The sequence below is a fragment of the Typopeltis vanoorti genome, chromosome 17, assembly GCF_054136105.1.
Source record: "Typopeltis vanoorti isolate ZY-2024b chromosome 17, IOZ_Tvanoo_1.0, whole genome shotgun sequence".
In the NCBI taxonomy this organism is placed as follows: domain Eukaryota; kingdom Metazoa; phylum Arthropoda; class Arachnida; order Uropygi; family Thelyphonidae; genus Typopeltis; species Typopeltis vanoorti.
In genome coordinates, this window is record NC_143565.1 from 100,377,507 (window position 1) to 100,400,567 (window position 23,061).

Sequence of the window (23,061 nt, forward strand, 5' to 3'; positions counted from 1 at the left end):
TTGTGTGAGAAATTTGCTTAGAATATTGTAATTTTACCATGCTTTCTTGTCACGGGTTATTTAAGAGTTCCAAAACAGATTGTCTTTATAGGGAAACTGTATCCAGTCTATACAAACCAGTATTTTCACTTAGATATACATCGTATATCTGAGTGTGTGTGTGTGTATATATATATATATATCTGAGAGCTTATCTGAATTGCTTCGCAAAGAGTTTCTGTGTTGGACAATCTGAACCGTTGAAAATAGTTGCATTTCATATTTATCCTATTTGTAACAAACTTTCACTTCCCCGTTGTCTTTAATAGTTATCATTGATAAGTGAATTTTATGTGTATTCATATATATATATATATAAATAAATAATGCACTGGTTAGTATGATTGCTGATACATCGACATAGATAAATTCTCCTTATATAAATTCATTACTTTCGGGCAACAGTTTTCACTAGATGTTCTTGAAATTATGTGGAACAGTTAATTATGAATAATTACTGTTTAGGTTTATTTATTCTCCCAGAACATGGATCTTCAGCCGGTTGATCAACATTATAGATAGGTCGTCGCAGGGCAGTATAAGGGTTTAAGCTTAGATTATCTAAGAGTGAGTCATGATATAAGGAATCGTGTCACTGCAGTAGGTCGCACGAATGAGAAGTACTGATCTGGACAGGAATCGGCATTTAAACAACAGAATGCCCTTGGGGATATTTATATATTCTTTGCTTCATTGAATATTTTATGGGTGTTTCTCAAACTTGAGTTGACGACCTCCTTAAGACATTAAAAACAAAACAAAACTGATATCTCCGAAACTCAGCCACCATTATTTCTCCTTATTTTTATTGTTTTAATGCAAATAGTATATGGGTTTTAAAAACGGATAACCCTTATAGGTTTCTCGTTTTGCTTTAATGAAACAGCGAAATCGCTTATCTTTGGAGATTTTTTTTATTTTTATTTTCTCGATAATCGAATTGTTTGTGTTGATAAATCGAAAATGTCCTGTAATCTCATAAGCGACAATTTCACACGATTGTATGGAATCTTCTAAACTATGGCAATGGTGATAAACGTGTTCTTTAAATTTTAGCCGACGTTGTTCAGTGCATTAATCCTGAAGATGCTAATACGCTAACAAATTGCGGAATGGTTAACAAATGCTTCTCTAACCTTGTTAATTTTTGTCTATATGCCAGATGACGCTAGTGTGACCGTCTAAATGTTGGTTTGTAATTTAAATAAAATTTGCATATTGCTTTAAACGTTGTGAACACTTAAAGTGAAGACAAAGAGCCTTAGCAATGCATTAACACTTTTATATCATTACACAGGCGCTATAGTCATCTTGGTTGAACAGATACTTGCATTGATGAAGGATGACGATATTTATGCTCATATCCACTCGTGAGTATCTACATTGATATGTTCACAAATGTCGACGTAGATGCTCATAGTTGAAATATTGAATACCGTTTTCTCAGTCATTGAAGCTACTTCGAGTTAGCCGCATGCATTAGAGCTTGTGATAACATTCATTGGTTGCACGGAAAACTGCCACTCTGTAAACGTGCTGTTCATCGATTTCTTACTGACTTACAAAGAAGGAAACTAATATGTTAATAAAAAAAGTATACATAGAAGAAATTCTAGAATACTGAAGAGTGATGCAAGCTATAGAAATGTAGCAGTTGCTGAAATAGAACTCATTCTAATAAGAATGAGATTCAGCTTTCCGTAGGAGTTATTTATAGCTCTTTCAAAATTCTGCGTAGTGAAAAATTTGCAGAGCCTAGATTTTTTTAAGTAGATTTAGATAAAAGGACAACGTTGTCCAAAAATCACTAAAGAATCTTTTTTTAAAATATTACGATGCATTGCGTTATATATACAAAAGTAAATAGTTTTTTTTTATTAATTAAGGGGATATTAAATTCCACATTATTTAAAAGCCGAATAAGAAACTCAAAGATAGGAAACAAAGAGTTTCATGCCGAATATAGCAAACTATAAGTTTCGGCGAATTTTAGCGTAAGCTAAAGCACATAGTTCAACACTAGGGCAACTCTTTGTAAAGGTGGAGGAAAAATGTTCTGATCACTATTCTTAGTATTTTCCATAATGTAAAACACATCTCCTAGGACAGTGGTGTTCAACCTTGTTTACTACGCGAGCTACTTTTTTATAAAAAGTTATTCGGCGATCTACTATCTTATATAGGTCACCTTCCCCCAACCTGATATCTGATTACGCATAAATAAACAACTAAAAACTTTATTTGTGTATTTAAAAATTTATTTATCACTTTTATTTATTTTAATACAAAAAATAAATATATATATATATATATATATATATATATATATTGGAATAAAATATTTATTTCTCTATTTTGGAAAACCAAAGTAAAAAAAAAACAACCAACATTGATTACAAACTCACAAGTTACAGGAAATGCTGGTTGATTAAAAAAAAAAAAAACATTAATGTGAAATTTGGCATTGTTTGGACCTTGCAATATTTTCATAGTCAAGTTGATATGAAGAAGTGGCCAATCGCAGACAGTCATCCAAAAAGGATCATTTGTAATTTGGTTTCTTAATTGATTTTTTATGACGGTCATATTTAAAAAAGCGGATTCTGACAAGTATGTCGATCCGAAACACGACAGAATTTTTCGCGCAATATCAATTAATATTGGGAATTTTTCATGTGCATACTTCCAAATGACTTGTGTATACTTCCAAATGACTTGGAAGTATACACATGAAATCCCACACACTATTCTGAATGTTTATTATCTCAAGTTCTACTTCAGCTTGGTTTATATCAAACAGCCCACTAATTTTATTTGAAATTTCTGTGATTCAAGTTTTCTTGAAATAAATTATTGATAAAAGATACAATCATTTCAGTTTTATTAAAATCTTTAAATCTTGAATTTATTTCTTCCTCAACTAATTTTATTTCACGAATAAATTCTTTTAAATCATAGCGAAGCATTTCTTGATTTTGTTCAAAAAATTTTAATAAATATGGGAGATGTCTAAATTCGCGGTCATTTATATTTTTCTTTAATAAAAGTAAGTATTGTTGGAAAGTTTTTATTGAACTTTTGAACATATCAATTAAATTTTTATCTCTACCTTGTAACTCTAAATTTAAATTGCTTAATTTCGTACAGAAATCTACTAAAAATGATAAGTGTAACAACCATCTTTTATCACTCAATTGTGGATAAATATCTCCTTTTTCATCAGGAAAAATTTTATATCATTAATTAATACAAGAAATCTTTCTAAAAATTGACTTCTGCTAAGCCAGCGAACATTATTGTACAACAGAAGTTCCCTATCATCATCTGCCTGTAATTTAAATACCAGCCGTTGCAGGGCTTTTCCTCGAACAGAATTTACAATTTTAAACGTAATATCCAAAACATCTTTTGTGTTTAATCTTTTACCACACAGTACTTGTTGGTGAACAATACAGTGGTACGTTAAAAAATCTGGATATTTGTCATTGTTTTTACATAACGAAATGAAGCCTGATTTATTACCTATCATTACAGGAGCACCATTGGTAGTAATAGACACAAGTTTAAAAAGTGGAAGTTTGTGTTGTTTCACAAATTCATCAAATGCCGAAAAAATGTCTTCTCTCCTAGCCCTTCCTAATAATGGTATAATTTTCAAAAGTTCTTCTTTACTCGAATAATCTTGAAATACCATGCGAATAAATACCATTAACTGAGCAATATCAGTGAAGTCGTTTGATTCATCAAATTGTAATGAAAACGCAACATACTGGTGAATGTCTGACTTTAACCTGGCCTGGAAACTTCTCTCCGGCAATTGGAACTCTTCCTTTCGGCAATTTGAAACCTTGTCTGCGGCCTAGAAGTAGTCGCTCTCTAGCGACGTCTCGAACCGAGAAATTCCTTTCTGGAAGCGGGAAACTCCTCTCTCGAGGAACGTGGATCCGGGAAGTCTCTCTGACAGTGATTCTGGAACCGGGACCCCCTTCTGCTTGCTTCAGTCCCTTTTTATTAGGCCTCCTCTGAGACCTCGCATGAAGTTTGGCAACATCCAAAGAATCGGTATGAGTCTTTCATCTTAAGTTTCAAGTTCGGCACGCCTTTTGTTCTCCTCTGCTTTCTTCACAAGTTAAGAAACTGTGAAGTTAAGAAACAGACTTCTCTTAAGACGGTCCCTCCAGACCTATGGCTGGAGGCACCGTCTTAAGCATTCCTGATTGTAATCCGTGTGTGTTCACGGGACCGGTTTGCCTGTTCTTGGGATCGAAAAGCCAGAGTTTCCGGGTGAAAAAAAAAAAAAACAAAAAAAACCTACACCCTTATGAGACCGGCTAACTCACCTTTCGTCGAAAGAGACCACATAAAGGTTCCTCACGTCACGGACGGAAATCGAGCCCAGGTCTTTGAGATATGTATTTGTATATTTTTTCCTTAGGAGTTATTACGATTCTTGCCTGGCAGCGTCCAAAACCCAAGAGATGAAAATAAAATTATTTTCTTGATGTTTTCTTATAAAGTTTGTAAATGTAAACGCACCTACACCGCATTTTTAGTTCAACAGTCATTTTGATTATTTATAAAGTGCTATGATAACGTATTAGTCATTTCAAAGAATGTTGCTGCTAGAAGGAAAAATACTCCGGAAGATATATTAAAGTTGAAACTTAATTCATGAAAATTATCTAAGGCATATTTATTTAATTATACCGAAAAACTCCCATTTGAAAGATAAGTTTGTAAAAGTTTAGACATCGCCAAATGAAATATATAAATTATAAATATATTTTTTTTTAATTTTAAAAGACATTTGAAATAATGAACATAATAGTGACTTGCAACGATGATATGTGTAAGCACTTACTATTATTATCAAAAAGTCACAGTTGCATGGAATATAAAGCAGACTGCGTGCATCGCCGAACTTTTGAGTGTGAATAACCTTAACATGTGAATTGCAGTTCTATTATGGTGGGCCAAGCGTGAAACTGACACTCACAACAATAGAAATGACTCTCTTTTAAATACTTTAATATAAAATAATAAAGTGCTTTGTTTTGCAACACGTACAATAAAAGTATCAATAGAAAATTACTGATTTAAAGGCAAAAGAAAAAAAAAACGACGGTACGTCCTTGATGTAAAAAGTAACAACTTGTGAATTGCCATGGAGAGAAACCTTACTAGGAATGTTATTTATATCAAGAAACAATAAAAAAATCACTGACAGAACATTTCAAATGAAGATAGTAGAATCAGGTAGAGATAGATACTAGAACAATCGTGCTCGGTATAAAGAAGAAAAGAAGCAATAAGAGGTTTAAATGACTACGAAAAAAAAAAAAACGCGAACGACTTTTACGCTAGTAGCGTGTACATGGGAGGAGATAGGATATTTATGTTGCATAATTACAGGGTATCGCAGACTGGGTCTTAAAGTGTAATTAGCACCTTACGAAAGCAACATGTTAACCAAATGGTTAAACAGGAATATAGTTTTTATTTTTTCCCATACGTATGACTCAATTTCTGTGAATCACGCAGTTTTGGTATATAATTCTAAGGTAGTTCAGCAGTGTAGAGCTAGTTGCATATTTAAATCTTTGTCTCTCTCGTTCAGTATGTTGATAAGCGCGTGTAGTGGAAAAGTACCATCTGAGAGATAGATATTTTGTCGCTTCGAGTAACAGTGTATAGTAAAATACACCCTTCTATTTAAGAAAGATCGAGTATACATGTGACACCATGAAATATTTTTTTTTTTTTTTGTTGTTGTTGTTGTTTGGTTTTTTCCCCGCTGACTCTCGCGCCATCTCTAAGACTCTTCCATCCCGCATTCCCTTTGATATCGAAATTACATTTTTTTTTTACAGAATTATTACGAAAGTATTTATTTTATTGGATTGTTGGATTATTTTATCAGTAAAAATAAGCAAAACAAAATTCTATAATGCATAATACGCCAACAAGTAACGAAATGATTGTAGACTGGCATAAGAAAAGATACCAAAATAGAACCATATAGACAATTGTAAGCTCCAAATTTTATTACAGTTCTTCTATATATAATTTCGAGACGTTAGCCCTTTGTCCTTTCATATAGTCCGGTTGAACAGTTAGAATAGTTAGGCGTGTTTTTTGTAAGAATCCAAAGTATTATTTTTCATTAAAAGCCAGCCAATGTCTGGAATTAACTGTCTATATAGGAATTCTAATAGGTGTTTACTTATTTTGCGAAACGCATCTAAAAGCTGCTCTTGGACAAACTGTTGTGACAGTGAATGATGCCACTATACCTGGAACTATTACGAAATGCACTTTTTTTGTGATTGTATTCGATCATTTTCTTATTTGATATTTTTATTAGTGTCATACATGTTCCATAACTGGTTGGAATAGACCACCAATATAGGACTGAAAATGACTGGTATGTTATTGTAATCCATTGATTTATATTTATAGATTTTATCCCAAATAAATGCAGGATTGAGAGGAAAAACAAATGTCTTTTTTACCACCTTGTTTGTTTTATTTTCTTACTACTTTTTCCTATACAGCTAGAGCTATAAATATTTCTATTCCTTGGGACTTGAGTGATACGCAAATATAGAAACATCGCACATGGTCCTCTCGTAGGTGAGGCCGTTAACCTTAAAGATATGCCAAATATTTCAGAGTGGTTTATGCCAGTGAGTTAGTCTTCAAGTAATGCACATACATAATACTAATGGAAAAGATGTCTTTCTCTAATTAAATGGTAACTTACGACAATAAATTAGTTCAGTAGTTGCTTGTTTTGCTAATGCATTGAACGGTTAATGCCAAATATCTGTTATTCTAAGACTAAGCGTAAGATCGAAAAGTGTAATTCATAAATGGAATACATAAAGCTTTCAAAGACGTTTCTTCCTTCGCGTTCTCTCTTAGTTGCTCTGGAGTACGAGTAAGAAAAAACACGAAATGCAAACGAACGAACGTCTTTAAAAGCTTTAAATTCTATCATCGTTGTTCGTCAGGTTAACTTGACTCACAGCTAACAGTTTTTCACTCGAATGATATTTAAATATAGCTCTATAAATCAAAGTTGGTCTTCGAAAAAAAACGAAAATGTTGTCATTCTGTGATTTGTAATTGGGTGTTCAGCTTTCTCTCTGACTATTCGGTGCATGTCATGGTACATGTCTTTCTCCTTTACACACATGACTTTTCTCTCACTGACATCAAACTATTTTCACAGATTTGGCCATCCATAACTCCAAACAAATCAACCCAACCTCCTACTCATTTGACAAATCACGCAGTTCTTCAATATCCTAAGCTTTAAAATTTTCTGTAACCAATGCCCTTCAACCCTGATCTGTACTATACTTCAGTGGGGTGAAAAAACAGTCCGGTCATCTTTTAGTTGTATCAAAACATTTCTCTTTTTCTTACAGAAAGGGTCTAATTTCACTCCCTTTTGATAATATCTGGATTGCCACACAAAATCAGATTTCTCTTTTATGGCTGAAATTTATTTTTATCCTTTCCTGGCAAAAACACGTTGCATTAATATCTTAGCTTTTGACAAAATGGTGTTCTTTTCACTTCTAGATGCTGATTACAAATCCCAAATCCATCCAACCTTAGAATAATGTTCTCACATTTCAGTGAGAAATGTTTCACCTTATGCTGTCCAAAGGAGAGGAAGTTTGCCAGTCGACGATCCCTCACAAACTTGTCTGATCCCCTCGCAAAAGATCGGTCTGTGTTCTGCTTATGTCTTTTCTGCAGATACTTCCATGGGTGTTTTTCAACATAACTGGCATTTATCACCCTGCCTTAATTTCCGCTCAACCTACAATAACACAAGAGCAGCTATCAAACGTAATTTACAGTCCAACTTCTTACCCACGGACCATGCTTCTCCTACAGTTCTTTAATTCCATTTGCCCTTCAGTCCCCATTTTACTAGGATTGCGACATCGAGAATTCAAATCCCCGAGATATTCCATGTAAGGGATTCAAAAATAATATTTTTTTTGAATAACAGTGGATCGTTTTCTCTTAAGCCTACCGACGCGGAGTACTAATGTGGTATAGGTTCTACATTCTGTCGCCTGTGTGATTTTATATATATATATATATATATATATATATATATATATATATACACACAGGGTGTTCGGGATAAATTTGACAGTTTCGTAAGGAAAAAGAAAATCTTCTTTGTATCTATTAAATTTAATGAATTGACAAAAAAACATTACAGGCAGAGTTAATTACAATACTATCAACAAGATTTACTCAAAATAACCACCATTAGCATCGATCACAGCTTCAATTCTGCTTCGGAACCTCGAACAAGCTGATGCTACAGTCTCCCTGGGAAGGGCCGCAAAAACTGTTTTAATTTTATCCATTAACTGGGCTTTTGTATTACTGGAAGTGCGATTGGTGTCTTTTTCAACTGCGCCCCATACAAAATAATCCATGGGGTTAAGGTCTGGGGAGTTTGGAGGCCAAACATTTGGACTGGTGAAGTCGTAGAAATTTTCAGACAACCATTTTTGACTTTTCCCAGAGGTGTGGCAAGGGGCCGAATCCTGCTGCCATACATACGGCCTACCATTGGCTACCCTTGTTATCCAGGGCTTGACTACAGTTAGCAACTCCACGAACAAAGCCCGAATTTCAATGCCAGGGTTCTTCAACACCTGTTCCTGCAGATTTGCGAGGAATTCTGCTGTACGAACGCAATCAGATCGTCTGCTAGGGATCTTTCTTCTTGCTACATCCTCGTAGTCACCATTGCAAGTCTCTAGTTCATGCCTGATTGTTTTTACTGTATTCAGGGAGCATTGGGCAGCAGTCGTAATATCCTTATTTTGATGGCGGGCACGAATCATCATGATACAAGTTATTCTCTTCCATGATTCAGGTGGGTTCCAGCTATCCATCCTTTCTGACATCTTGTATATGAATGAAGAAGGGTCCAAACTTTTAAATGAAGAGAAGTGTGTGTTAATACATGTAACTTACGGAAAAATATAATTAATTATAAATATGTCAAATTTATCCCGAACACCCTGTATATATATATATGATTTACATTAAAAATGTAACTTATTACGCAAGTGGTAGCAGCTGACAGAATGTGTAATTAGTTAAGACCGAAGAATTAACTTCTTTCACGCCATAATAAGGAAAAATTTAAAAACTAATGAATTTGCAATATATAATTTGTTGAAGATATAAATGATGACAATGGAAAAGCATTCTTTTCTTGTTGGCATTCATTTATAGTCGATCTTCAGATTGGTCTGTCATAAACAGTTATAATGGTTGCGATCTTATGTGTCAAAAAAAAAAAATCCTCAGTTTTAACGTATTGGAGTATTCGTAGTTTCCATTATAGTATCTCAACAACAGAATTCACATTTCATGAATGAAGAAGTGTTTAGTTCCATCTGCTTATTTGTACAAAGATATGCACGAGTTCAGTCAAATTATTATTAAAACCGCCGTAATATTTCGTATATATCAGTCTTTGCTTCCAGGACAGCTCGATGCGATATTATATGGACTCTATAAGACATTCGAACATTGCAAGAAGGTTGTGCCACGTCGCTTGGACTGTTTTCTGGAGATCTGCTGATCTTAAGGAGCGGAGGATTCAAACGCCAGGTCCCTCGATCCACTTAATTCAAGAGATGTTCTGGGATTCTTATCAGCGTTAGAACGATACCACAATGATACGACATAGTGTATGTTCCAGATAAATGGCACGAGTATGTTCTTTCTGGAACATATTCGTGCCATCTGGGGAAAACAGTTATCATGGAGGAGATGTCCCTCATCCGCCACAATTGTTTTGTAGCATTCACTATCTACGGATATCAGGACTCCAAGAAATTCCCAGGAAAACATTCCCCTATACCATAACGTTGTTGCCTCCTATTTTTGATGAAGTATGACATCCAGGTGATTCCTCTCTCTCCAGGTTTTCGCCTGTTCCTCCACCTAGCTGGAAACGGGATTCAAACAAAAAGGCAACTTAACTTTTTATTTCCAGTCTTCATTGGTCCAATGACATCTTTCAGATGCAAACTGCATACATTGTCGTCGATGATTAAGCATAACCATGGGTACCTTGACTAAGCGCCCATTTTGAAGACTCATACGGAGGTGGTAACGTAGATTGTATTTCAGAACAAAAACAGTACCAATCCTCCCCCCCCCCCCTCCGGATTAAATTTCATGGATGGTCAGCTATTTCTCAGTTTTTCGTCTATGGACTCGCACAAGGATGTAAAATTTGTTCGCCACAAGCATCACTGAGGTGTGCATGTTCGACGATTGCTTCTGCCCATGTCCTTCCACTCTTGAAACACCTTAACTACAGTACAGAGCTCCGAGAACAGCCTGTAATATGGCGGCTGGGCGAACATGTGAGGTGAAGGAAAGTAAGCTTCATAAGTGCTCACTTCGTTAAACGGCGTGTTGATACAAGTTTGGTCAAAATACGAAAACCCTAGTTAGTTCTTTCAATCGGCCATTGAACATGAATGAGGTGCTTCTTGTGAAGACAGTCAGATTCATGCCCTTAACTCATGTTGATCCTTATCTTCGAATAAATAGTACGTCATACACCTCCAATACCATGCACAGTAGCTTTCACCGTGATACGAGTGTCACCGGGCGTGGTGAAAAGCTGTGCTCATAATATTTTGACTGCACTGTATGAACACTCCGTTTATTAGTGGGCGCACTTATGAAATTTCTTTCAATACTGCTTTTTTTCGCACCTCACATGCTCTCCTGCCGCCATGTTGAGTATTCCTTGAGAGAGGTTTATACAGTGAGAATTGAAGTAGCTTCTGTGGAACAATAGTCATCAAGATCATTTCACGAATACAAAATGTTGTAGTCAATAATGCAACATGGCGATCTGATGAGCCTAATTCCCTCAGAAAATAGGCTAAAAATCATTGATTAATTTTATGCATGTGAAAAGACTTTTCCAGAGCAATGTTCTGGAAAAGTCTTTTCACCGGTTTCTCGTCAACTTTTTAATGGCATCTGAGTGACCTTCATTTCTGTCCCGGTAGTTGTATTTAATTCTGAAAGGACAGATTTCGTTATAATTACTGTCTAGACTATCTACTTATATCGCGAGAAAACCTGTTTTGTTATTTTCTTTCTTTTCTATAATGAATACTGTATAGTTCTCAAATGTTCTATCTTTTCGCGGTGTAATTGTCATAAGCTTCCTCAGATGCAATCACTTTTATCATACACAGTTATAGACTTAGCAGTTTACTACACACACGGATCACTAATGTACGTCGCCATTACCAAAGCAGCAATTTTCGAGAAATCTTGATATTGCAGGAATTGACACTAGTTTAATGAGACGCAGTAGAATACTTGCCATTACGCTGTTCTGCATAGAGATAATGAAAGATTTATGATTTTCGAGAAAGAGCGCTTTTCCTAAAAGGCATGGAGAAAAATGTTATAAATATGACTCATTAGAAAAATTATTTGTAAATAAGACATGGATACTTAAGTATAAAGAGCTAATAAGCTTCATTTCGGCAATGAAAACATTACTTAAATTTAGGGGATATTAAATCCCACATAGTTTTAAAACCGAATAAGAAACTCAAAGATTGGAATCAGAGAGTTTCTTGCCGAATATAGTAAACTATAAAGTATCGGCGATACTAGCGTTAGCCAATGCAAGTGATCCTAGTACATAGTACATTACCGGGCAACTCCTCCACCTTTGCAACGAGTTGCCCGGTAATGTGGGATTTAATATCCCCTAAATTTAAGTAAGACATGGATATTTTGAATGGATACACTTATTCTTTGGAAACACAAATGTTTTTGCCTTGTTCGCATATAATCATTTATTTACACGTTTTAAGAGACGCAAGTAGAGAAATTTCTTCTAAGTAACCAAGTAGTCAGACTGTTACTAAATTGCCATAGGATATATACATGCTTAAATAGCTTTGCTGTTTGACAGGAGAAAGAAAACCCAGACGAAATTCGAGGCATGGTGGTTTAACGGATAACAACGCTGTACTGCAACTGAAAGAATTATTAATTCAGTTTGCAGTTGTATATGAAGCTGAATTGTAGCTCTACTAGTGTTTTTTTCTAGAAATAATTCATAGATAAACTTCAGATTGTCAGTCAACTTCGGGACTATCATCCCCTTTCGCAGTTAGATAGAAACTTAATTGTACCAGTTATCTGACTACTCCGAATCTCACATTTTGTTCCCCTTACTGTCAAGGACGCGAGGAGCATTATCTAGGCCTTTTCAGCATAAGCTATGATAATCGGTCTCAACCGACAGAAGAATTTTCTCTTTTTTTCCCGAACAAGAACCAGTGAAACACACGCAGTCAGTTGACATGCACAGCGCATTCGTTTCATGGCCTTAGCTATCTCATTATTAATTCTAAAATATTCCGATTATCTCGTAACTCCCTATCTAGGGAAAAAAAAAAGAAAATGATCTGAGAATGATATTCATACGTATTTTTATAGATAATTTTCAATTCTAAAAGCATGGATGTTTGTGATTGTCCTAACTGTGTGGAAAAGGTATCTACGATGAGTTGAGGTGAAATGGGCAATAATAAATGATCCCTACTAGAAGGACATTGTGGGAAAGAAATAAGAGGATGTGTTACGTTTCCAAGAGCTTGAATTCTGTAATATTGCAATTGTATCCTATTAAAAATAAGTTTTTGTAGCCATCCCCAAATATCGAAAAATTTATGAACTTATACTTTAAGTTCTGATGGAAATGAGCTTCCGGAACTGATATACAGTATTTCTGGGATCTATGTAGACAACCGATATTGAATGGTGTAGCCCTCACACGTCAATAAATATTTTTAATTGTTAGGAAGGACTAAAAATATACACTAGTTAATCAGAAGGTTCTGTTCGCATTAGCAGAAACAGTTTAAAAATAATAATCAGGAACAGGATTCACGGCGTATGCTGTTTTAGTATTCCATGTCGGGAGCCTCAATAGTTCAGTCGATATGGATGATGCCTTTTAGTTGCAAAAGACCTGGGTTCGAATGTCGTCTACAATGCAAAAGAACCTTCATAGGGTTTTTTCACCTGAAGATGAGTTAGCTGGTATCGTATAGATATCAGAGTATTAGTTGCTTCATTTTTATCGTGAACAACGACGACAATCTTTAATTTATTCGCTATCATTAAACACAACATTGATATGACCAAAATACTACATTGTTCATTAAGTATCCATTAGGCTAACAAATTTGAAGAGAGTTTGCTACAGCTGTCTTAAAATGACTTCTGCCATAGAAATAATTCGCAGTATCTCCGCTGGCTTAGCGCACTATTAATAGGACTCTAAAGTTCTAAACCGATATTCAGGAAACGGTCTGGAACGTAAGGCAACACACAACCGTCATAAGAAGCGTTGTATTACCTTACGTCATAGGATACTAAAGGCACGCTGTGGTTAATTAATCTGCTCTCATTATTCAAAAAGTAAGTCATTCTGAAGATACTTCAAAAAAACTGCAAACTTTAGTTTCCTTACGTTGGTATAAAATATGAATTTAAGACCAGTGTGAAGAATAATTTCTTGTTAGACAAGAAAATTGTCTAACAATTTGACAGATGACACGTTGACAGATGAGAAGTGTTTGGATGTTGAATGTGTTCCTTTTGTGGAACACATTCCATGAAGTTTTTATATTAGGCTTTTTTGTGACACCCCCCCCCCCGAAGAGTTGTAAAATTATCGTACTGTGGATAGACTAAAAGTTTGATAATCTGAAAACTTGTTCTACAGACCAAACATGGAAATTTGTCAAACATCTTCAGGCCTCCGATAGGTCTCACACCAGACAACGAAAATTGTCTGCTATTTAAAATATTTTACAAACATCTAATAACAGCGAAATTCTAGCCCATACCTTGTTGGTTGGAGAGTGGAGACGCTCTTCACTTAGCCAATCAGGTTGACCATCGTTTAGTACAGTTCATTTCGTATACATGTTCATAATTCTTGACACAATAAATAGATCATTCTGACGTTATCTTTAAAATAGGTCACTCAAGTTCGTTCGTAAATGTAAAAACTTGAAACACTTGAGAGATATTTCGTTACGAATGCTTTCTTTAAGCAGTGGAGGAAGACGAAAAGATGATATTTTCGTCCCTTTGCTTCTCCCCTCACTAAACATCTCTTCCACGCACACTTCTGCCTTCACACACAGTGTGCGTTCAAGCTTTAACACGAGATAGCCCTTTCTTTCAAGGTATTTGTCATAACTATTCGTTTGATGTCATATGTGGCGTTTACTTGAATTATAGTCATAAATGTCTGTTCGCATCCCACTCCCCGACTTGTCTAATCAATTTTGTGGTTAATTCACTTCTCAGTTTCTGTAGGAGGTTTGGCAGAGATACCATGATAGATCTGAATTTTGTGATGCGATTGTTTTAGTCGTTTAGATTTTATCCTCCTTTTACACACTTGGTATAATGTTCTATATAATAATGAGTTTATAATAACACTATTCATAAACAGATTTAAGTAAGTCGCATTCAGGGCATGCGCAAAAAATCCTTCTGTCTTGTAATGGCATCAAACACATTATTTGCTAGCGTCACTAGCTGTCGTAGCAGCTGTGTACATAGCTGATGCATTTATCTTTTTTACCTCGTAATGCTGAATTTACTCTTAGCTTTTCAGTTACACGATACGGAAAGATTGCATCATACATTTGGAAACCTAGTTGTGTTAACAGTTGATTGGATGTTCTTAGTACTTGAATCGTGACACCGTCGAAGCTTCTTTGCGTGGTTTAACCTATATAACTATTTTATTACTAGACTGAAGCTAGACGGTCTCGAGTATTTAACATGATTTGGTCTATTTGCATTCCTAGTTTTGTTAGAAATTCTATTCTTGATATAGTGCTTGTGCGTTTTAAATATGACTCCCACCCATGAAAGATGGTTTACTATAAAAATTTTATTTTATATATCATTTATATTTTACACGTGTACTTTCTTTTGTGATGTGACTAAAGGAATAAATTACATTGATGAAATATTAAGAAAACGTGATACCGATAGCTTCAACCTTCCGATAGGTAGTGTCAGGTTGCAAGATCTATTACAATTTTCTTAAGAAATTCATTACAGTATCCTTAAACCACTATTCTCTTATTTCCTTTTTTCCCTACAGTATTCATTTATTTTGATTTCTCTTAATATCGAAAGATAAAAACTGTGATGCTCATTTTACTTATGCATAAACAAGAGATGTCGTTTCTTTATCATTTAGTCACAGTCGAATTGATAGATACAGTTCGAATGCGGTCCTTAAAACAATAAACGAAATAAGTTATTTCTCATATGTCTTTTATTATTCTTCATCTACCAGTTTGATAGATTGTTCGGGAAAGTTGCGACTTCACTGTCACTCTTCGTCTGCTCCGATTTATAATGTCTGTCTTACTGTGCACATTCGAATGACCTCACAAATTCTTTTCAATACCACCCCTTTGTATAAGGCCATTCTGTTGCCTGGAGAATCCCGGTACGAAATAGCTATCGCTCCACCCCTGAACCGCGCAACCTAAAACCTGCTTTTGTGTTCTGTGTGCGTCGCCGCCCGTTGACGCGTTGGTCGACTCAGAAAAGTTGTGGGTTGCATTAGTGTGCGTATGTTGTGTGTTCCAATACACTAGTAGGATCTACGAACTGTGTACAGTACAGATATAGACAGGAACGTCCTGTAAACTTCACGTCGTGAAGCTATGGCAACACCTCTCTCAGCAGTTTTAGGTAAGTGTTGAAACAGCTGTTAAAAAAGAGATAAGGATATTTAGAGTGCTCCTAGCAAATGAAATTTGTATTCGCGTGAAACGAATTATTAATCTTCACGGAGTACTACTGTTCATTTTTTCTTTAAATTATAAAGAAACTGTTTGTGTTAAAATGCAATATTAAATAGAATATGAAACCAAAATTGATCACACGTCTGTTCTCAACGTTTTGCTAGAAATGAACTCTGTACTAACTTGCTTCTTATGATACAGTAAACTTCAATAACTAAATCATTCTGGATCTCCGCATTCTTCAGTTTCCACCCCCCCCCCTTTCTTATATTACCCCGTGTTCAACTCAACGCTGCTTTTTTTTTTTTTTAAGGACATTCTTTTATTACTAAAAATGGTTTGTAAATAAGCGTGTCTTCAGTCAAATTCTTTGTAGAAATTCTATTCGTTGGTCCTTGGCGCCAATGTCAAACTGCGCGCGCATTTAAGCGCACTGTTTACTTGAGCAGGCAGAATTCTGTTTTTTGTTTTGTTTAAGGCAAGAAGTTGACGTTTGTTTTACATTATCAAGGAGCAATACTACTTAATAGGAAAGAAATGTGCACACACACGCACATGATTTGTGGATCGTTTGAGGGAATATTTCTTGCGTTTTTACTAAGTTTTCAAGTGTATGGACTCTGCATGTCTACCCCTACCTTCAATTAGGAAAACAAAGCGCAAAACTTTGTCTTATATTTCAAAGAGCAGAAAATTTAACACAGTTCATCCATTTTCTTCTCAAGTTTCTATATACATCGTGGACGTTTCAATCTATTCCTCTCCCCCCCCCCTTATTTTATTTATTTTTTTTAATCCGGAAGGCAACAACCAATTTCTACAGTTTTAACTTAATGCACTGCAACATATTTAACCTCCATGTGTGTGTGTGTCAGAAAGAGAGAGAAAGATTTTATGTATAATTTCATAATTCCTCTCTTTACCTGTTTGACAAAATTGTATAACAATCTGCCATTTTTGTGTGAGACTTAGTGGAGATGGTGAGGTGTATTTAGCGAAGTAGAGTGCCCTTCCGTGATGAGACCTTGGACTCCCTGAATGTGTCACGTAATAATAATTTCATTTGAAAAGAACTCGAAAGAAATTTTTTTTTTTTTTCACAAACATTTCGTTGAATATAATGCCATTCGATTACGAAATGAAAAGATATTATGAAATAAAAGGAATTTGGGCACTATTTAAAAGACATAATTGCTTTGTTACTGTCGTGAGAAACTGTAATTATCCCTGTTTTGCCCTGGCTTATTCATGTGTAGAAGATAAGTGTTATTCAGGACGCTATTTTAGTACAGCAGCGCATCCAAGATTTCCGAACTAAGAAACGTATATGCGTAATAGTGACATGGAGAGATCGAAGTGGATGAGAGACATAATTTAAATTTTCAAAAACTCTAAAACTATAATATTAGAATATTATAGGCAATACCCGTGATTCCAAAAACAAAGTTTATTGCTCCATTCTTCTCCCTCCCCTAGAAAAATCGAAAATCATTGTTAGGCGCAGCATACCGAAGAAAAATCCTAGATGTCCCACTCCTTTTTTGATATATAATATTAATATATTAAAATTCTAAATATATTTATTATCTGGTGAATATCAAATGATACGAGTGAATCATATAACTTCGCATCCCATGCCCAGTTGTAAGATTGTTTCTGGGCTTTATACGAATTCTTGAATATAAGATGGCTTTGATAGATCCGAAGGGAGGAACATATTTGACAGACAGATGCTTCACGATCTTGTAATGCACCTACCCCATTGTTGTCCATCAAACTGATTGAACTTGTCATGGTTCGATTGCATAACAATGCGATGGAGTTCTCACACAATGACGTCAGTCACTAACACAGCAGCTACACACTTCAACGTTTCAGTGGCGTAATCCGTAGTGTTTTATAACTTCCCATGATTCATTGTTTAGGCCGTAAAAGTTGTCCAATCGAAATAGATCGACAAATTTTAGTCGCACAGAATTTTATCAAAATTCGTCCGACTAGAACGCTGTTTTTCTTAGGCACATATTTCTGTAGTTGAGGTTTTCAGGCAGAGATAGCGTGCAGATTTTTGCACTTACTGAATCAAAAAACCATCACGTTAGAAATGACTATGTGCTATTGAAAATATTAAACGAAATTGTTTGCGCATTGTTGAAGTAAATAAACATTCAAGTTGATTTTGATTCAGAATTCATTTGCACATTCGTGTGATTTTCTTCAGGTATAATTTTGATATGTTACAAACTTCTGCAAACAATCGGAAGAACCATGAGACATTACGGCCTTCGACCGGAAAAGACCCGAGTTCAATTCTCGTCGTAATGAGAGGAATCTTTTATGAGCTTTCTCAATTGAAGGTGAATTAGTCAATTTACTATGGAGGTAGCAGGGTTTCATCTCCCAGAAACTCTTTTTCTTTTTGCATAGAGGAAAATGCTTCGTGTGTGTGTTTGTGTGTGTGCGCGCGCGCGCAGTGCTTTGGTAGTTCAGATGACAAGTTGCGTAGAGAGTAGCGAATCCTTGGAGATGTCATAATAATAAAAAGCAATATTATATGTACAGATAATACGTGTAGTCCTGCGAATTCATCTAAGATATATTTGCAGGCATGAAATGCATATTTTTTCGTATTTCACTGACTTAATGTTATGGTATAGAAATGCCACACACACACTCCATGGAATGTAGATATTAGATTAAAACAAATATTCAGCATAGTAATTGAAAACGTACACTCAATCTAGTTACAATGAAAACCAGTCGACCATTGCTTTCGAAATTTACACAAGTTTAAAATTCTCTGTATTTAGTTCGTTACACTAATACCACCTGAAATCTAACAACAGTTTCTCATTCTACTATGCGTGTATAAAATGGGCACTGCTGATGATGTGTTACGTTTTTGAAATGTAATTAAATGGAATACAGATACGATTGAATTATTTTAATGATAACGAAAAATGTGAAGAAAATATGAATACTTTGTACGCCATATGCTTCACTTTTTTTTTATTGAAATTCGCCCGGGGGTTAAAAACACACAGTAGGTCGGCTAGACAAACACTTAGAGGTTCGTGAAGAGAAGAAAGATTCGAAAATATTGCTATAAACAAGTTTGCGGTAAAGTGAAATTGGCATATTACCAGAAGAAATTTTCCACTCTGTAGGAGGGCAAACGAGGAGGGATTCATGAGCATTTTTTAGCTACAAGGGACGCTAAGTTAGGCGACTGTTCTTATTGACTCTTCAGTTTTATGAAGGGGAGAAAAAATCTTTCAGTTACTTGTATCAAAAAAATATCAGTATCATTTAATGAATATAAACTGCTAGTTTAATAGATGGCCATTAGCAATCGAAAAAATGTTGAATATCTAACCAGATCGCACAAAAAAAAAAAAAGTATATAGGAGAGTTTATGTAAATTTGTTAGTGAAGCTTCAAAAGGAATAAATGAAGCTTACTGGCTTCAGAGTTAAAACGCTAATGAAAGCTGGTAATGTTACGTAATGCATGTAATTGTAGAAAGAAGCACCAGACGTGTGGTTAAGAACGCAGGCATGCTCCCATGCCATTAAAATAACCTACTTTATCCTTGGCACACGATACATATTCCATTTCTCATCCAAGGTCAACGTCACCACGAATGGCACAAGTGGTCGGCCTTTAAACAATTCAGAGTTACATCTCTATGTGCACTTGTAAGAAGCACCTATAACTGGGACGAGCTTTCCAACATGTTAGATGAATTCCACTTTCATAAGAGGAAAAAAGAAATATTAGGAAGCAAGAGAATGAACTTGAATCTCCTTTTAATACAGAGATTCGTGTTTTAATAACAGCACGATAGTTTCTTAAAGTTTCAAAGAAAGACATTTTCTTTGACACTTTAAAAAAGCTCACAAATTTAAAAATCCTCGGAACGGAAGATTTATTTTTCAAAAGATATTTGTACTTCTAACGAGGTGGCTTCTAGAGCTAAATCCAATAAGCTAGTAGGAACAAAGGGAAGAAAAGAGTAATCCAAAGTTTGCTTAAAAATAAATAAATATAATAATAATAATTCAGAGTGGTGTTTCATTTGGTTTTACTGCTGTATGAAAAACTCGAGTTTCTTGGAGGGGAATAACTGACTCCTCCTGCATTGAATGCAGGAGGGGTCAGTTATTCTCTTCCAAATATGGCATGCTATACTCTGGACTTGATTAATTTTAGTGTAAAATCTGACAAAGAATGATAAAACAAATTATTTGATACTACGTGTAAAAATTTGAAAAAGTTTACAATAAAAAACGTTTCGGAAAGTTTGGTATAGTTCCAGTTTATATAGTTTGTATTATCTTACGAGCTAGAAGTAATTTTTATTTTATTTTTTCATTGTAATTTTAGTTTATTTCTACACCTCTGATAACTCCGTTTTTTATCTGTACAAATTTTCTTTGAGAAAACGGGGAAAATATATTTTTATATCAAGGCAATGCTCATGATTTCGTAAGTTTAGTTGACAAAATTTCTACCTGTGTATATCCCCCCCCCCCTAATATTTCTCCTTGAAGTACGATACATCACATTTGTAGAGACCATTTGTATTTGTCAAATACAATATAAACTCCACTGGAATTTTGTGACCTGGATTTTGAGTTATTGTGGTAGGAGAGATCTCCTTTGTTTTCACTTTTTCGACTAACCTGGTGTGTGTGTGTGTGTGTGTGTGTGAGTGCGCGCACGCACACGCTATTTTGTTGATAAAGTAGATGGCCTTCGTTGTTTGTCACGTTTTACTGCTTTTGAGGTAATGAACCTCTTGTGGAGATGGAAAGCTTAGGCAAATTGCACCACTATTACAGTATCAAACAATTATTATACTGTATTATTTTATTTTTTGGCAGCGCACAATCTTAACGTCTTTATTCGAGGTCTCTACTCTTTTTAAGTGAATTTTCCTACACTATTGTAAATCTTTTAAAGTATATTTTTCTCTGTCCGTGAACTATAAAAATTACTTGTCTACGTTTTCCACATTGATTCGTTCTAACTTCCGCGTTCTCGTTTCGTGTCTTCCTCCCTCCCTTCCTTTTTTTTTTTTTTTTTTTTTTTCCAGAACACCCACTCTTTGATAATGTTTAATGCAGAATTAGAATTTTATATATAATAATACTTTTGGAGAATTAACTGTCGAGGTAATTAAATAACTCAGTAAATCCCAAATGAAATATAAAAAAAAAAAATTTTAACGTCTTTATATTATTGCAAAGGGTCATTTTTTTTTTACTCACTTTTTTTTTTCCTTAGAAATCAGAATCGGTAAGCCTCTACTATCCGACTCACCATCACTGAGGTGATGGTGAGTCGGATAGTAGATGTCTGCTAGTAGATGCTTACCGATTGAGTGCATTTCCCTGGCGCGGTAAAAGAGAGGCGATGAAAATGTCACCGGCAATTCAAACTGTGTTTTGCTTTTTATGGCAACTAGTTAATAACAAGCTTATCTTTGTCCTTTCTTGATAAATTTAGAAAAGCGAAAGTATCAAGCATGCCAATGATTTGCAAGTATTCACTAAGTGTTGTTAACTGAATGGCGAGGTTATTAGAAACTCAGGTAATAACGTTTTAAAGTCTTCACAACCTATATATGCGGAATTGATTCCACTAAATTTTTGGAAATACTTCACAGACATCCTCCTACAGGTGGACTGATAAATCCTGCATTTCCACCAGATTTACTGGCAGTAGATCCCTGTCATATCTCGTTTCAGCCTATTTCAAAAACTCAGTAAGCAAATTTAATAGCATGTTCTTGTAACTATTTCTTGCCTTGTGATATAGTGCGTTATCCTGTTGGAAATACTTCAACATATACACTGGGTTAGCTTTGCATTAGGAACACCCACCTAATAACGCATTTGTTCACTTCTCTTTGCAATCACGGCTCGCAGACACCTTGAAACAGATTCCACGAAGGTGTCGAACATCCTCCATGCATAACTCGACCCATGTCTGCTGCAGTAACTCCATCAGTTCACGCTCATTCCATGGAGGGGGGATCAGTAGTTCCCACACCCCGTTCTATTATATCCCACACATGCCCCCCCCGTATACCACTTTTTGATATCTATCAGTTAGCCATCCTCTTATCCACGCTAATATTCTATAATCCAAACCCATATTCTGCAATTTATGCAGAAGTCTTCATGTATATAATATATATAACGAAAACCTCATAAGATTTAAGATATAAGAAATTTATATGAATAAAGATTGAATTATAATAATCAAAAATGAATACGCAAACATGGGTGAATAATGAAATAATATAAAAGAAATCATATAAAATAATAACATAAACGGCCCAAGGCCTATAATAGATATTAAATAATACGCATGATGAACCGAAAATATAAGCTATGAAGGAAAGTTTAAAAAAAAAAGTTCGTATTTTAGATGATTTCATAAATTGAACAGAGTTATACTGGGAAACAAAAACTCGTTAAAAACAGAAAAGGAATTATTAAACTCAGTTATTTAAATTAATTTTTAGGATATATATATAAGAAGGATATCAAAATTCAAAGAATGTGATAAAAAGAAAATAAAGATATGTTACAGAATACGTAATGAAATATTAAACAAAAATTTTTACAGCAATAGCGAAAAAGTTATATTGAAAGAAACTTAAAATAGGTTTAGAAAAGGGCGGTGTTCAATAGATTCTTCACGTTATACGAAACCAGAGTTAATACTATCTTCTGTTTGATAAAAACCATTTAATAAAAATACAACGTTTTGTATGCACCAGAAATATACCTAATAATTTTGCACATACCAGTAAGTATTAGGCATATATATAAAATGGAAAAGAAAATAAAAATTTAAAAAATAGTTGCTTTTTGCCAACATTATTCAGCGTATGTAATGTAAATGAAATACAGTATTGATGAACGGAATACTTCAACGCCTAGAAATCTCACATAATAAGAAAATGCATTGTTTATAGAAATATCAGATAACGGAAAATAAATTTAAATACCCTAGCTCTAGCAGAACAATATCTAGTGAAAATATCAGCTGAAAAAAAAAAAAAAAAAAAACCTGTCATTTTGTAAACAAATCCTATTCAGAAGTACAATAG

The 23,061-nt window shown here is 34.8% G+C and overlaps 1 protein-coding gene across 7 annotated transcripts in view; it reads left to right on the top strand.

The window, feature by feature from the left end:
• Nin (blastoderm-specific gene 25D) overlaps nt 1–23,061 on the top strand; it is a 511,736-nt gene that overhangs the window by 173,562 nt on the left and 315,113 nt on the right. Inside the window, exon 1 of one of the 7 annotated variants that reach the window (XM_090406748.1) lies at nt 15,759–15,882. The exons of the other annotated variants lie outside the window; for them this stretch is intronic. Within the exon in view, the coding sequence (XP_090262874.1) occupies nt 15,855–15,882 (28 nt within the window). The 5' untranslated portion in view covers nt 15,759–15,854. Of the gene's footprint in view, nt 1–15,758; nt 15,883–23,061 lie in introns of those variants that run through there. 7 annotated transcript variants of the gene reach the window in all.